Here is a 17986-nt window from a genome sequence, read left to right as displayed (position 1 = left end):
CTTTACTTGGAGTTAGATGGATCCAAGGGCATAAATAAACTAGGAGCTAAAATAAGACAGACATTTTCTCTTCTCCCCTCTTTCTTTCAGCAGTGCTGGCACATGTAGAGCTCTCAGAGCATTAAATTCAATACGCCTTTACAGAACAGAAGAAGGACTTGCTCCCCTTGCTCTGTCTTTTCTCAGTTCTTAATTCCTCCATCGTGTCATTGCTACCCTGAGATGTCAGATCATACCCACTATAAATACTAAACAGAACCTCAAGTAAGGGAGAAAAAGGAAAAGAGCATAGAAAGAAAACTGGGAAACGGGAAGAATATAGTTGGGATCAATGGACTGTTTTCTAATTCTGTTCTAGTTCACTGGGACCCCCCGTCACATACCACTTAATGTTTTAGCTCCTAGTAATTTGCTCATTTTTCAGACACCACCCTATGCCATTCCTGGATATGGAACTAAAGATGCAGAAAGCTAAGAGGTGCAACAGTCATAACAGCCAAAGCACATGGGGCTCAGTGTTCTTTAGGGTTCCTCAAACTGTGACCACTACACATCATTTCCCACAAAAATAAATGAAGTACAACAGAGCCCAATTTGGCTACTGACAAACCAGAAACCATCTACAACGTCTCTTCGATTAAGAGGAGAAGTCCTTTGGAAATCTACGAGCAGGGTGAGAAGGAAGCGTTCTCAGGGAAGGGAATGTAGCTATGCCAGCCCAACATTCTTACAGGTGGCAAAATGTGTTTAAAAAGCTATCTGATTTCATGTGAATCCTAATAACTGGGCCAAAACGTAATAACTGGGCCACACTTTGCAGAACATAAATTTTGTGACTGCAAACCAAAGCTTGGGTTGGTGGTTTGAAGCAAATCATAAGCAAAGGACTTAAGGTAAACCAGAGGATAAGGGAGAAGGCAGCCGGAAAACTGTGACAGCCAAGGATTTCACCACGGGACCTATCCCTGCGATGGCTGCTGTGGTGATCTCATCCAGTGAGTAACAAGCGGTCAGGCATCAATGACGAGACCTGACATCCTCCTACAGCGAGCGGTTTCAGTGTACACAGTTCTGCCGTTGCTTATAGTCACGAGGGCCTTCTGCTGTCAGCAACCAAGGAGACAGGTAGGTTATCTAATAGGCTTATAACCACAATATCTAAGGAGCTCAAAGCCAGCAGCAGAACTACGCTCAGAATGCAATTCTGATGCCGGTTCTATACAACACATCACTTGTATCAAAGTGATTGTGTGCGCTTTCCTGAACCGTAAGGCGGGTGCCTCTAGGCTGCGTATGCGTCAGGAGGAGGTCCTGACAACTGAACATGGAAGCTGATTAGTAAGGATGCTGCCAGAGCTTCCACAGTATTTGTAGCTTGATCATCCAGGGGTACGTTTACGAGTGCGGCTTCTGAAAATTGCAACTCTTTCACGGAGGACACTTCCTTTCTGTAATCATAGCAATTCACCCCTGCAAACCTCACCCATTACTAGGATGGGCTTGCCTTTTTTTCCTGCGGCCATTTCTTCATTTAACACACAGCAATGACCCCTTAGAAGTGCTTATTATGTTTCTGAACTTCTCCTATGCCTTAATTTAGTTTCACTAAAAATCAGCCAAGGTTTAAATTCAATAGGTACACTGTTTTAATTACAGATACTTTCTGCTTTGATGGCTTTGGAAAATGACAACTTCTCCAAACCACACCTATTTTTGGTGAGGGAGACTGTTGACTTCTTCAGAACAACTCTATTTTTCCTTCCCCCTTGGACATCTGCCTCGTGTGCAGTAAAAATATGAAGTTAGACTTCATTCCCTTGTCCAGAAAGCACAGGAGCTGTAAGTTTCCTTTTTTATAAACCAGGGCACACTGGGGTCTAAGATGATTAACAGCTCTCTCGAGAAATGACTCTCCCTGGAGAAGCTGTAAAGGCTGCTTAAGTTTCAAAATCCATTCGCACACTGTCTCAACTAAAGGCCACTCTATCTTTCCAACAGCTAAGACTGTGTGGCTCATCCTTGCCTATGTTCTCTTAGACCCACATCTAACTTACTAGCACGTCCTGTGGGCCTGTATTCCAGATGTGTCCCGAATTGAATGGCTCCTCACTTCCAAGTAAATCCAGCTACTTCTTCCTCACTTGCCACAACCAAGGTTCAAATTCACGCAATGGCCACAGGCCCTATGGGTTCTGTGGCTGCATCACCTGGACCATCAGTTCCGAACAGCCACACTGGCTTGCTTTCTTGAATCTACCACGACTGAGCTATTTCCTTGGCCTGGAGCTCTCATCCCACCCACAGGGCTCTCTCTCTCATCTTGGTCCTACCCAAATGCTTTCTCCTTAAAGAAGCCTTTCTGACCACTCTATAACATAATACCTAGCCCCACAGTCCCTTTCACTCGTACTCAGCTTTATCTGATAGCCGCCTGGCTGATCACCAGGTGAGAAGTTAGAAATTTCTTTCTCAGTGGTCATCCCTCAATAGAATACAAGGTCTCGCAGGAGAACTGTGTTTTGGTCACTGCTATTATCACAACAGTACCTGGTAGTTAACAGGAGCTTAATACTTGTAGAACGAATGCATAAATGAGTAAGTAAATGAGAAGGTAAAAAAGTGAAGGTAAATGCCCAGTAATAACTTTCAGTTAGCAGAAAGTGAAATTTTTATGCACGAAGATATACTTTATGAACACATTTTAATTTCTTCCCCCCAAAACCTAAAGAAAAACAGAAAATATGCGAGATTGCAGAAACGCAAATGAAAGTGTACTGAAGAATGTATAATAGAGGGCAGGTGCTCAATAACTGGTCTCTCGATTTCCTCTAAATGGTCATTCAGAGCTCCTTACCTTTGGAGCACACTGGAAGTGCATTCCAGGTACAGGTAGAGTAGTGACATACATTGTGATACAGCGATACAGGTATAAAGTTCCAATGATAAAAAAGAATCTGCGCCCCACTATTGACCTAAAGGAATAATAGAGATGGGGAAAAACAAGATTACTACCTAGTTCTGTTACTAATGCTATACAAAACAGTGTTCAACAGAATAACAAGTAATTAATATAGAACGGCATTAAGAGACCCCCGTTTCAGCTTCAAAGCTTATTTTTGAGCTGTGCATCCCCCCATTCCTTGGAGAGGTTGCACGGCAGTTTTCAGAAATGAAGAGTCAGACACTGCGGTAAGTCTAGGTGGGATGGGCGCAAAATGAGCGAGTGTGAGGGCAGTGGAGGAGTCCACTGAGCATTCTAGACAACCGCCTAAAACAGTCACCCTTTGCCAGGGAATTCAGGGAAGCTCTACGTTTTCAGACAACTCACTGCATTCACAATACCCTCTCTTGAGAACATAACAAAGGTACAAGTAAGCCACGGTCACAGAGGAATTAACTAATGAGCTAAGGGGATGCTACATAATTGGACACACAGGGAAATGGGGCAACTCATTTAACCTAAGGTATAAAATAAGCAAGGTTTATTTGGGGACCATCCAAAAGTATTTTAACAACTTGGGCAACAGCTATTTGATGTACGACTATACTAGAGATTTTCAGAGACTATTTTGAAGATGTTCAAAGTGTCCTTGTACATTTAAGGATATTTAACAATGAAGTTCTAGACAGATTAATTGGCCCTTAAGGCTTTTACTCAATCTTGATTAAAAAAAGAAACCAGAAAAAAATCCCACCCCACAAGTTCTTTTTCAGTTTATATTCTTTAGGTGGAGGCAATTGTCTTGACTCACACGCGTCCCTGTCCTTTACCCTATGTTCTCAGTCTAAGGCAGTGGTTCCAGTGTGTCACCGTGAGCACACTGTCCTCTGTAGGGAAGGGCTCTGCCCCTGCACAGCTGCCTCAGGGGTACATGAGTGGGCATCAAGGGTCCTGAGTGTCCTCACTTCCAGGTGAGGAGAACAGCTCCTTTTCTATTGTGTAGTTAGGGGGTGGGTCCAGAAACACTCGGCTCTGGGGATGGGAGGGATGGGTGGGAGCCATAAAGCCCCTAGAATTCCTAGTTGTGATTTTCCTAGTACATAAACTATATTACTCCAGGTAACCCATTTTCAGAGCTCTCAAACTTCCAAAACTACATAGTACTAATCAAAGACTTCTGGGGAAAAAGGCAGTTTCAGGCACATGGCATATTTTAAGTTTTCTATAAGACTGTGGTCTGATATGGATTATGCATCAGGGTCTAATTCAGGTAACTGTTGTGACTGTTAACTTAAAGAATCATGACAAACATAATTTTAGATGCCTATCTCCAGCCACTATTTTCAGAATGTTCCAGGGTTTCCGGGGTCAAAATACAGAGAGGGTCGCCACTTTCGCTAGTTGATGAAAGTATTTATTTATTGCAAGGCTTTTTTTTTTCCCAAATGCTTGCTATTCTAGCTCTGCCTTTTCTAGCACTGAAAAGGAATGGGTGACAAACAGCACTGAATTTCTCCATTTGGTTAAGCAAAGAAACAATTCATCCTTTGATTCAACCCTAGGACCCCAAAGAGTGCTGACTAGTGCTCTATGCTATTAGACAAGGTGGAGTAAGAAGCAGCAATTATTATGAGTCAATTCTATTCATTCCAGTATTCTGAGTTCAGCTGTGCTCAGAACAGAAAACTTAGAAGGTGAAACATGCACTTTGTAGCCTTAATTAGAAAAAATGAGCTACCGTGTTTCCCCGAAAATAAGACCTAGCCGGACCATCAGCTCTAATGCGTCTTTCAGAGCAAAAATTAATATAAGACCGGGTCTTATTTTAATATAACAGCTCCTTTTCTATTGTATAGTCAGGGGTGGGTCCTGATTTTGATATAAGACCGGGTCTTATATAGTATAATATAATACCGGGTCTTATATTAATTTTTGCTCCAAAAGACGCATTACAGCTGATGGTCCGGCTAGGTCTTATTTTTGCGGAAGCATGGTATTGCTGATGATTTTTCCCCCATAGTTTTGAAGGTGTGTGTGTGGGGGGTGGGGGAGAGCACGCAAGTAGGATTTCCTATTCAGCTAGGATGTTCAAAACAGGTTATAAAAATTACTCCACTAATTACTAAAATATAAGATCCAATTCTACCTCAAAAGTGAAAAAGAAAATTAGTGGGATTTCCCCAACAAGTTTTTGATAATGGGTTGTGACTGAAACAGATGTCACTAAAACATGTGGCCAGCTATGTGACCACAAGTTTTGACATGGTGAAATCTAAGGTGATAACGAAGAGGCAGTTAACAACTCTCTAGACCAGGGGTGTCCGAACTTTTTTCAACGTTTTTTACCAAGGGCCAGATGCGGTAAAATACACAAACAGCCGGGCCTCTCACTCAAGGTGAAGTGCGTATTGCCTCACCTTGTTTATTTAAGTCAACTAAATATATTTTTGGAATTTGCTGCGGGCCAATTAACAATGGATTGCGGGCCACAGTTTGGACACCCCTGCTCTAGATGAAGATTCAGATAAATTGAGGTTGTACTTCAGGTTGGAAACCAGCTACTTACAGGACCCTGGAAAGTTTCTCTTTTCACACATATATGAATGAAACTTTGTTCTCAATTAGAGGAGAATGCAAATATCTTTGGCCCAAGCAGTCTCTCTTATAGTCAGTGTCAATTCCAGACACGAAAAAGAAAAACACTAAAGTTCAACAAGTAGAGTTTAATATACAGCATGCCATAACTGACAACTTCAGCAGCAAAAAGTTCTTGTACTAAGTAAAAGAAAATTGATAGCTATTTTACTTACACATATTAAGGCAACCTATTAAAAGAAATATTTTAAGGAAAATGCTTAGGAATGTCTTGTTTGTAGAATAAGTTTCAAAACTGCAAATTTGCATGTGGGGGGATCTCTTTAGCAAAGATAGATTGAATTCTTCTAATCTCAAAGCAACAACCAATTAAAAGAACAATATAGCACAAATTCCCTATTCTAAAAATGAGCTTGTGGCATTAATAGTGAGATACTATTGGACTTTGAATTTTTGAATTGTATTGACCAAGTCAGCATATATTACATTTTCAAATGCCTCAGTTTGCAGCCAGTGTTTTGATCAAACATATTTTAATGATTTAATTACTAGAATCTTTGTAGAAAACAAATATCTGAATGATGAATGAGATGAAAAGGGGAACAGAGAGGTCTTATTTTTAATGAAATTCACAAGAAAGCAAAAATAACCACTTCAGAGTTATGTCCTCTTTTTAAGTGTCTTCAAAGCAAAAGTACCTGGCTTAGTACTTCCTGATTCCTGCTATTCCAAAACAGGGAGACTGAACCAGTGGACTAAGAGCTCCTTTGTGGTGCCATGGGGAAACCAGATGGCATATTTACTTTAGAAATCTAAAACCGAAACCGCACACACCCATTTCTCAGTTCAGTTTCTTAAATTCTTGCGACTGGATTGCCAATAGGCAAAAGGAAATGTAAAATTTGAGAACTGAATAGAAGCGAACCTCAAAGCACGCTACTGACTGTGGACTCATAATCATCACATTGTGAGTAATGGAGAAAAACTTCCCAGCCTATTCCTTTCCCCACCTGTTAAGAGCCTGAAATAACACAAGCATGATGAAGTGACTGTTATTACACTCTGGTTCTCTTGATTTATCATGCAAATTCCACAGCGCCACGTTGCTTGAAATCAGAACTGCACCTTAAATTCATAAACTCTGAATCACCCACCACACCATTTCTGTTCAGTCCTACATAGTTGTCACTTTCACACACAGTTGCTCCATAAATGCTTATTGAATAGTGACTTGATTTATTCAGGGTGGCAGATCTTTCTAGCACACTGAAAGGTAGATTGCTTCCTTTCATCAGATGCCTGGATAAGGCTGCATTTATCAGACAAATGCAAGAAAGACAATTTCAAGTACACATCTACTCACTTCAGTACAAACCAATGGCAAGCCCAAAAAACATGTATAGACCTACTTACTTGTATCTCAGAAACAGCCACTGGGTGATCCATAATCCAACTAATATAATCCCATTTATTTCTGATACAGAAAATGCCCATTTCACCCGATCAATATAATCAAAAAACTTGTCTGGGAGTGGGGGGCTGAGCTCCTTGGGAGGGACCCTCTCGTGTACAACTGTGATCATGACGGTTGTCAAGACAAGGTTGAAAAGAGCATACACGAAGGCAATGCCTGTTTTCCACCACTCGAGGGGAAATTTGTTCCTTGATTCATTGGGCATAGCGATTTGGATATAGTCCGGGTACTTTTTGGTGCCCTTTCGCAACCCATTGGGTAAGCTCTTAGGTTTACCGTTGCCATTTTTGCTTTCTTCTTCAACAGGTTCGGCAGGTCTTGTGTAAGTGTTTGTAGGATCGTTGGTTTGATTTTCCATATGTTCTTCAAGTTTTGCTGTCTCTATGATATCCATTGTCCCCCAGTCTTCAGATCAAAAAGGAGATGGTAAAGTTTTTTTATAGAAGCGTATTTTAATCCTGCTGTTTCCAAGATCAACATGGACTCTTCAACTGCTTCTGTTTCCAAGCACAGGATGTAGAAGGTAGCCACCCGATTATTGTTCTTCACACGCAGGTACCCGTGGTCTGCTCACCACTTTCAGGAAAGCAAGCCAATTTTCTTCTCCCAAAAGATGTTACTATCCCACCTGTAAGAACAAAACAAAACTATGTTCAGAAACTGTGCTTGTCCAATTGTCCGCTATCCAAAACAAAACCATTGTCAAAATAAGGAAACAAATACCAAAGCCATTTGCTTTATAAACATAATATCAGAACATAGCGAAAGCTGCTGAGATGGAGTTTATTTAGAAAATATTGAATTGTTTTATCTTGGAATTTTTCTCTTTTTGAGCTGATGTCAGTATAAATAGAAACATTTTAATAATCAACTCCTTTTAAATTTCTTTAAATAGAAGTCAGGACCCAACATTGTAAACACTTCATCAGATACTATTACCTGTTGCTAACCATGAAGTCACAATAAGCTAGAACCTCCCCAGATCACATCATTCCTTCCTAAGACTGCCATCTTTTCTATGAACCTTAAAGAATAAAAAACTGTGATGAGTTGATTACAGGCATTGAGTAATTGTCACCCTCTGCATTTGTCAAAACAATCAACTTTCTATTTTCTTATTAAAAACCTGTGTAATGCAGGGTCTCAGATCTCGCTCCCCGCACAAAAATGCAGGATATAGTGAGGTCAAAAAGGAACACCAACGGAGCCATAGATAGGGGAGTTCATACCGCTATATTTTCGCTGGCAGCTGGTCGAGACACAGAAGTAGGACCAACACGATTCGCAATCCTCACCCAGCTTGCTAACCGCACTTGCCAGCTGCAAGCTGCACTCGCTAACCACGCTTGCTAACCATGTCATCCGCAATCCGCTGTCCGCTTCTCTACCAACCAACCTACCCCCTAGCATAGCCACAGCAGTTATATTAGTGGCTAATGGCTAACTGGTAACAGCTGATGGCCACCCAGCCACAGTGGATGGCCATCTGATTACAGGCTGATGGCCATCTAATAACCGAGCCAGCACCTTTCCACGTGAGGCCAAGAGCCTGGAAACTGCTCTCTGGGACTCTGTCCCCACAGTCTGGAACCTTTTTAGTGACCACTTTTCAGAACGTATTCAAGAACTACACATTCAAGGTAGTTTTTAAATGGCACTGCCTCAGTTTATCCTTTTATATTCAGAGATCCACACCATACACAAGGAAAGTCGACAGCCTTCAAAATAACAGACAGCCTTAAACAGGCGAAGACTTAGCTGTATCTCACTTAGGCGACAAACTAGTTATTTTTTGAAGGATAACATAATTTAGTATAAGTGACATGGTACATTAAGAACATTTTGATGCAGCCACCACAATTTCTAGCAAACAAAAGAAACTGGCACCCAGAAGATCAGCTCCAAGCACTTACCCACCACGACCCCAATGAAGAAAGAGTGCCTTTCCCAGAAGCTCCACGGGCTCCAAACAGCAACAACTTCTTCACAACACAGAGCCCCAGCTCTAGCTCTTTTATACTGGCGAGCAACACGGCCCCAGCTGTTCTCGATTTAGGAAAGCAGTATTTTAGTCCTACTACAGAACCCCGCCACCTGAAGAGGTTTTCAAACCTTGTAATTAGTCCCCAGCCTGGGTACACTGCACAATTTAAGCATAATCCTTTGCATTTTTAAAGGCTTCTCTTCCAGGGTAAATTCAGAGGGAAAAAATAAGGAGGGAAAACTCAAAGTGGTGACAGCTAAGCCTTTATTTAACGAAAGGAAAAAAAAGTTAAAATGACAGACTCAGTATTTGTTGACAGTTGTGGATGGCAAATAGAATAACCACCAGTGTTTATTGTGCACCTAAATGCTCCAGTCCTGCGGGACATGTGGCGGCAATGAAAAGGAGTTAAAAAAAGAGAACACTGACCAGAACACTCACCCAAAGAGCTCACAGTCTAACTTCTAACTGAAGAGACAGAGCTAAAACAACAAAACTATTTGAGAAGACTGAATGGCATATTGAAAAAGAAGGATAAGGTGATCACTAGATAAAAACACAGCTTTACTTGTATCCCTGCTCCCCTGACAAGATGTGTCCACAGAAAGGCACTGTCCATTTCTGAGGAAGCAAAAGCAAGAAGAAAGTTAGCCTGGCAGAGAAATGGAGGACCATGGATGGATGGAGACCAGATTAAAGATATTACTAAGAATTTTGGATATCTCTTGTCCCTGTGAAAACCCCCAGCTACTAATACATTAGAGCAGGATGAGAAAGGAGCAGTGTCCCTCTCCTGTAAAATAGGACCGACAGGTCACTCTTTGCAGTGCCGTAACACAACGCTGTGGGAAGAGTAAGTATAATGAAGAGAAGCCTCTGTCATGCGGGAGAACCTGCTCGCTGCGCCATTTGTCATGCGAGGCCGCCTACGGGACCTCTGGTCCTCACATAAAAACGCAGTACATGGTGAGGCCAAAAAGGAACACCCACGGAGCCATAGGTAGGGGAGTCATACCACTCTAGTCTCACTGGAGCCTGGAGCCACACGACCTGCAACCTGCTGTCCACTTCTCTGCCTGCCAACCGACCGACTAACCAACTAACATAGCTGCGGCAGTTATGTCAGTGGCTAATTGGCTAACTGGTTACAGCTAATGGTCAATTAGCTGCAGCTGATGGCCATCTACATCCCAAGCCAGCACCATCTACATTGACCGTGGTGCAGCCACCCGAGGTGTATCACCAAGATGGACCCGAGGTGTATCCTCGGGTCCATCTACATCCCGAGCCAGCACCTTTTCACGTGAGGCCGAGAGCCTGGAAACTGCTCTCTGGGACTCTGTCCCCACAGCCTCAGTAGGATATTGTCAAAAACAAACCTTCAACACCACAGATTACTATTTCTAATGCAGGTACCAAAGCACTAACTCAGCCATCGCCTGTCTCTTTTCACTAACTCTAGGCTATACCACTCATAGCATCTTGCCAAACTGCCATCCAAATTTCCTCCAGCTTTACTTCTCCACATCTGCTCCAAGTCTGGCATTTGTATGTGAAAGAAGATTGTGATTTTAAAACCCAGGTCGACATACAGGTGGTCTTTATAAGGTAGCTACCCAGTTATAGAACACAGAATGTAGAGCAAAAGAAATTCAATTAGTTACTTTTTTTATTTTTAAAGGAGGAAGTACAGTACTCAGCCACCCACCTCTTGGGACAACTGGGAGGATGACTGAAATAATTAATTGTGAAGAGCTTTGTGCTCCTGGGAGTAAGAGTACTCTGTGAGTGCAAAGCCCATTTATCGTCATTAGCAGCTGGATTGATATTTTCCTTGGGATTTCATTAAGCAGATTAAATATACAAAGCACATTCAGCGTGTGTCAACCAATCTTGGGATGCAAAGTTTGTTGTCAAGATGATGATTACAACATACTCATTCCTATGGTGACCCTTCCCTACCAGTAAGTATTTGAAAAAGTGACACAAGCCACAATGGCTCCTCTGCATGGATGGCAACCCCATTAGTTCATTCATTCACGGCAGAGCACAAAACAGATGACGAACCTCCCAAGTCCTCTTACATTGCAAAATATTGGAAGTTAACCTAGATAATATTTAAAGAGCTAAAGACCTCGATAGACTAATCTTCCTTCTGAAGGCAAATGCAAAAGTCTAAAACTTTTAGACACTGACATTGTTTTGTTAGTGTAGTTTTAGAACTAGAGTCATCCCAGAAATGCAAGGTAGCTTTCAAATTAAGAAGTGACTGTAATAAAATACAAATACTATATGTAGAAAGAAAAGATACGATCATTCTGAGTGAAGTGAAAAAGGTGATAAAATTCAACATCCACTTGATTTTGGGGAGAGAAAGATTTCAATGGCGGGACTAGAAGTATACATGGTTACGCTCTTTCAATGCCGGTATCACCAGTTTAACTGTGTAATATGTGTTCTAATACCTGGTGAAAAAAAGTCCTCCACTACTGCTCCTCTTTTCATTCTTAAGAGAATTTCAGAGTCTTTTTGTCAAATTACAAGAAAACACATCATTTTCCTTCTGTATTTTATTTCTATTCTCTCTATTGTACCATAAAGAACTTGATATTACCATATTAATATATAACATTCGTCATTTTCTCTTAACAATCCCAATAGGATTGTTCCTGTAATTTGACAAAATGATAATAAGCTTCACCAGGAAGCGGAAATGGGAGCAGCAGATTTTTACCAGTAGATATTAGACTGTATTACATAACTAATATTGGGGTAATGACACCCAGTTATTCTATTTTGTAAATTATCCAAAGGAAGTAAGGCTGTACCAAAAAATATTTCTAAAAGTATGCTTTCAATAGTTATCTATGAGAAAATTGGAATTGGCCTAAATCCAACCACAGGATATTAGTTAACTAAATTATGGTTATCCTGACTCTGGGTGGTGAACACACAATGGGATTTATAGATGATGTAATACAGAATGGTACACCTGAAATCTATGTAACTTTACTCACAATTGTCACCCCAATAAACTTTAATTAAAAAAAATTATGGTTATCTTTATACAAAACAAATAAAGGAGGATAAGGTGATCACTAGATAAAAACCTGTGTTTTCCTATAGTAACTATAAAACCGCGAGACAAGTATACACATACTATATAAGAAGGGTGCCATATCCAATTAAGTAGAAAGTTAAAGTTAGATCTGAATAGATGTAGAATCTCAGTAATTCATATTAGAGGTTATGGTTGAAAAACAGGGGAAGGGGCCACATGACAGATATTCAAGGCTGTAAGAACAGGTAAGAACAGGTCCAAGTGTGAAATGCGTGATACCGTCCTGCAGCCGGTCTGAACTGAAGCTCTCTGATAGCATCCTGCAGGAAATTGAGCACAGACAGAAATTCTGGTGGAAGGGCTTAGAAATTCTTTGCTGCTAGATTTGTGTGTCGGCCTGGTAGTACATCTGAAGTGGTTAAGAAGATAATGTATTAAATGTGTAAATATAGTTTACACATGTAATTATAGGAAATGTGTAAGCTTTTCCTATAGTTAAAGGAAACCCCTAAGCTTATATAGGGGTTTTAATATAATCTGTTACTTTAATGTAATCTGTTGAAGATGGAAGTTAAACACTGATCAAAGAAAACGTGTTTCTAATTTTACAAATTCAAAAAATGAATAAAAGAGATTTATACATTGAGCTCAAAGGTTTAAGAAAAACTAGGTTTTGAAACAGAATTTTATTGAATTGAATATCAATGAAAACAAACAACTGATGGGTTCATTAACAGACACAAAAGCTTCCTCAGATCTTAAAAAAGAAACCTCAGTTGCCATCAGAAAGCCATTAAAAAGTCATGTAGAATAAAATAGCCGTAAAAAAAAAAATAGTCCTCAGTAAATGTCATTCATTTGCCATAAATAAATGTTACGTATGTGTACTTACTTTGCGTGCTTTGTGTATTATCTAATTAATCCTCATAACAACCCTAGGGAATATTTTAAAGAAAAGAAATGAGATGAAGTAAGATGCCCACGGTCAAACAGGTAGAAAGTGGCAGAGCCACCTGAGATTTGAACCAGAAATCTGACCTCAGGAAGCCTGCTTTTTAGTGGCACGCCACCCCCGCTGGTACCGTTCACCACACGTTAGAGGGAGACACACAGTCAGTGAGAAAGGTTAAGAAACAATCAGTTATCAGCTTTATTATTTTTTTTCCCAGAGATTCACAAATATACAAGAAAGTCCTCTAGATAATATTAGAGGCGTTTTTTTCAGTCTTTGGAATTTTGTAGAAATTAATATACACTAAGAAAACAATTTAATGCATAATTCACCTCCCTTGTGGGGGAGAAGGGAAAACAAGCCTGTTAAGTATTTGCTCGTTACCCACGGGTGCCACGTAATTATAGTTACTGTTACAAATAAGCCACCATGTTAAATTTATAATATAGGTATAACACTTTATGTTAACAGGGTCCAATTTAGCTAAGAAATTTCATGTCCATAAAATTTTTCCTGAGACCAAAACATCGTAGGCTTTTACTTATTAACATTCTTAGAGTTTAACTTGCTTATAAAAATCTTCCTGGCTGCCTTCCAGACGCCACCCCCCCAGAGCCTCCCACGTCCAGCCATGGTCAAGTCCACTGTGTTGTCCTTCTGACCTTGCCATGGACCGCGAGCCCTTGGGCCGCATCTCCTTTGAGCTGTTTGCAGATAAGTTCCAAAGACAGCAGAGAACTTTCGTGCTCTGAGCACGGGGGAGAAAAGATTTGGTTATGAAGGTTCCTGCTTTCACAGAATGATTCCAGGATTTATGTGCCAGGGTGGTGACTTCACATGCCATAGGCGCAAGTCTATCTATGGGGAGAAGTTTGATGATGAGAATTTCATCCGGAAGCATACAGGTCCTGGCATCTTGTCCATGGCAACTGCTGGACCCAATGCAAACGCTTTTTCATCTGCACTGCCAAGGCTGAGTGGTTGGATGGCAAGCATTGGGTCTGCTGCAGGGTGAAAGATGGCAGGAGTACTGTGGATGCCATGGAGCTCTCTGGGTCCAGGAAAGGCAGGACGAGCGAGAAGATCCCCATTGCGGACTGTGGACAACTCTGATGAATTTGACTTGTTTTATTGTAACCACCAGCCCATTCCTTCTGTAGCTCCAGAGAGCACCCTCGGAACTGTGCTCTCACGCAGTTCATTGGGTTCCCTATTTTCCTTGTTCCCCTCCAAGTCTAGCTGGGTTGCAGTTAATTATGAAATGAAAGCTAAACAAACACACAAAAACCTTCCCCCTAAAATCGTTAAGCACTTATACGCTTATTGACACAAGGGGCCTTATGAGGCACGCATGAAATTCTATTTCAGAAGCACCTACTAAATGTGTTAAATATTTTACTAGAAAGTTTCTGAAAACTGACAAAAAGATACACCGCTTACTGAAAAATTATCGTGTATATCTGAGAAATACTTTTCCAACAAAAGTAACATGGGAAAGAGTCCTTGTCAGACCATTATAAGTTTTTATACTGACACTAGGTCCCACATCTGTCTAGGTATGATAGATTTAAATTAAGGAAATGGGCAGGCTTGTAAGATAGCTTGGTGACACTATTCTGAGAACAGATTGGGGAAAAACATTTTTTTAGTGTAAAGATAGAAATGAAAAATCAGCTACCAGTGGCTGCACTTCTGAACTCTGGGAGAGATATACTTGGATAGAGAATAGACCTTTTGATTTCTGGTACTTATTTACTATCCCATTTGAAGGTAGCTTTGACATTAGCTCTAAATCCAGTTGTTATAAGAGAAAGATACAGCCTATTATCAATAGTGGTTGCCTGGGATGGCAGGTAGGAATGAATTAGTGCCAGAAAATAGCCTGGAAGTTTCTTTTGGGGGTAATGGAAATGTTCTAAAATTAGATAATGACAATGGTTGCACAATTCTGTAAATTTACTAAAAATCATTTCACCACACCGTTTTAAAACAAATGCATTTTATAAGTATGTAAGTTATAATTCATTTAAACTGTTATTTTTTTTAAAAAAGGAAGATTGAGATCAGTTGCTTCTAAAGAATTAGAAAACCAAGAAATATCCCATACTCTGTTATTACATTCCAGGCTCACTTATCCCTTTAAAGTGTTGTACTTAACAGCTGAGCACTTCTTTAGCAGTGATTCTGAAATAACACACATTTCTGAGTTTTCTACAGACAAGATCAAGAACCAGCCAATGAAAAGCAAACTGTTTAACAAAATTTGTGTAAACTGTGCTCCAAAAATAAACTTGTAACTAAATAATACAAAGTGACAAAAAACAGATGGGTTTTCTAATAGAACGTATCAAATTTACTATGAGTTGGATTAAAAGGAAAAAAAACACGGTCTGCCTTCTTTCTCACTAAAAAATAATAAAAAAAATATTAGCCACTTTAAAAGGCAATTCAATATTTGTTGAAATGAGTGGTTATTTACACAGAGCAAATATTAGCTGTGCAAATTTGAAAACAATGACACTGGGAATGTCTCATGAGGTGGAACATTTCTAGAATGCAGCGTACTGAGAGGATAGAATAGTTGGCTGGTATCTACTGTTTCTGATTTAACTAAGGTTGATGCAATAAAGTACCTTCACTAAAATTTGACTTGAAAAATGTTCCATAGGATGTTTTAAAATTTGGCTTCTCTTTCTTAGCTGTTAACCAGTTTACTGGTGCCTGGAGAATTCCAATGATCAGATCTGATTAGTGTATTTTGGAAAGACAAAACTGCATCCCTGGGGTTGAGGGAAGGAAGCTCTCCAATAGGAGGTGAGGAATCTTAAAGAGAGGTAGAATCACAGGGAAAGACAATTTAACAATAAACAAAAGAATAAATGAGTTGGGTAGATAGATAGATTAGATTGATAGACTAGATGGATAAGTAGGCAGACAGACAGATTAGCCCAGACAGACAGTGACCCTAAAGATAGAAGAGGGCTGTAAAGTGAGATCAAAGATTAGGGAATATTTAAAATAATCCTTTAAATTTCCTTTGCGATACTCTAAATTAGAGGGTCTTAGGGTGAAGGGATCGAGTTGGGGTCACATCATGCTCTTTTCCCAAATGCTGGCTTATGCTTGCCCCAAATCCTTTTCACACCTCCATTCCTGACATGTGGAGGACAGCTTAGAGAATTTCCCTAGGGTAGGTGTGCGGAGAATGCCAGGTGGTTTCTTCCTCTTTTATCTAGACGTTTTCAGTATTTAGCAAAAAGAACTAGGCTGGAATTTTCTACTTCCCTACTCATTTCTGAATTTACTGCCTGCCAGTGATGTGTAATGCACGCGTGGCCTCGGAGAATAAACTGGGTTGAAGGCTTATCTTTGTGTTTAAATGCTTATCTACTTTAGCAGGTGAGCATAAGAAGTCCCCTATAATTTGAACAGACATTTGTACTTTTAATAATACGAAATGTAATTTTGTCAATTCAAGAGAAACCGTCCAAAATCGATGTTGGGTCACTAGAACCATTCCACACAACTGGTACGACCGGCTCCATATTTAATGGTCAAACAAAAGCAGCCAGCACTTGTTTAGCATAAGCACCCTCGAGGCTTTATCAGAAATGTTCCATCTAACAGCCTAACTCAACAACAGTGATGCTATCTGCTTCTACATTCCTCACTTGCCTTATACACCCCAAAGATTTACATACCTAGAAACGGATTCCGTAGGTTTTAATGCTGAATACTCTGGAATAGCAGTCTGCGCAGGTTACCTACTGAAGTGAGAGATTTCTGAAAAACACTCCACTTAATATTTTTAAAAGCAATTTAAGTCTGATGTGGGAGCTTATATTTTCTCCTAAGAACAGCGGCCAGTCGAACAAGAGAGAGAAGCAGAAGCCGAGTCTAACAGCTTAATATTAGCCTCCCCAAACTACAGAATATTTTCTAAATGATGTTAGAGATCTCATTCTAAGGAAGTAAACAGATCACCATCAGGGTCAATAGTATATTTCCTCGTCCACAAAAATGTGTTTCGATTGGGAAGCATAGCTTATCATAGGAAAACCATGCTAAGAAATGAGAAGGAAAAAAAAGAATAGTTCCTTAAAAATAATTTCACAATTCTCTACTTTTATTAATGAAGCTCCTTTATTCCATGACCTTCAGATTATTTAGAAATATACCTATTGGGTTCTCCATTTACCACATGGTGACCAAGCTGTGTATATGTTTTATACAATTTCAAAAAAAAGTTTGCATAGAATAATATAAACAGGCTACTTAAATGGGTATTTTCAAATGTCATCTTGAAACTTTGCTTGCTGTTTACCAGCGCATTAGAAGAGAATATTGCCACTTTGTTTTGCAATGTAAGTGAAATTACCTTTAAGCAAGGTAATAGAAAGGAGTTAAATAACCGTCCTCTAGTGTGGAGGCATAAGCAGAGCCAATAGGGGAAACATTTAACCAGGCGCTGGTAGTTGGTACATGTCGTGGTTATAGCAAAGGGTAAATGTACAGGAAGCTTACTCAATCCCAATGCTGCTGTGGAAATGACACGTAGCTATACTTGAACACAATTTCCTTGTAGAGGTCTAAAGTCTAGAATTAGGCATTTTGATGTGTATGTAAAATATAGGTTATTGGTTTATTACAGTTCTGCTTAATGCCCTGTGCCAACAACACAAATTCAAGAAATAGCTTAATACAGCCTGAGAGATTTAGGGAGCACTTCCTGGTAGCCAGAATTAAACATGAGACACTAAAGAGAAGGAAGGTTTTCTCTTTAATTTGCACCTTTGGCAGGTTAGCGCCATCTGCTTGCTGTGATTTAGGTGTAGTGTTATACAGGCCTTGGCAGAGGGCAAAGGTGAGTGGGGAGTATGAAGATGGCTAGACAACTGTGCGTCTGAAAGTCCTAAACTTCAGGCCATCTGGGTCCTCAAGGCAGAGCATGATTTTCACTCTAAAGAAAGGAAAAACTA

At 40.1% G+C, this 17986-nt stretch overlaps 1 protein-coding gene and 1 pseudogene across 5 annotated transcripts in view; one reads left to right on the top strand and one right to left on the bottom strand.

The window, feature by feature from the left end:
• SGMS2 (sphingomyelin synthase 2) overlaps positions 1 to 17986 on the bottom strand; it is an 84987-nt gene that overhangs the window by 13284 nt on the left and 53717 nt on the right. For 4 of the 5 annotated variants that reach the window (XM_033106363.1, XM_033106362.1, XM_033106366.1 and 1 more), the window contains 2 exons: positions 6950 to 7638; positions 2855 to 2972 (listed from right to left, as the gene is read on the bottom strand). In XM_033106363.1, the coding sequence (XP_032962254.1) occupies positions 2855 to 2972; positions 6950 to 7404 (573 nt within the window). In that variant the 5' untranslated portion in view covers positions 7405 to 7638. Of the gene's footprint in view, positions 1 to 2854; positions 2973 to 6949; positions 7639 to 8923; positions 8947 to 17986 lie in introns of those variants that run through there. The other variant, XM_033106367.1, reaches the window with a different exon arrangement.
• LOC117022104 (peptidyl-prolyl cis-trans isomerase A-like) lies at positions 12272 to 14120 on the top strand (annotated as a pseudogene).

The sequence above is a fragment of the Rhinolophus ferrumequinum genome, chromosome 5 (assembly GCF_004115265.2).
Source record: "Rhinolophus ferrumequinum isolate MPI-CBG mRhiFer1 chromosome 5, mRhiFer1_v1.p, whole genome shotgun sequence".
In the NCBI taxonomy this organism is placed as follows: domain Eukaryota; kingdom Metazoa; phylum Chordata; class Mammalia; order Chiroptera; family Rhinolophidae; genus Rhinolophus; species Rhinolophus ferrumequinum.
Note: the sequence above shows the minus strand (reverse complement) of the source record. Positions and strands in the feature narration are given on the sequence as shown.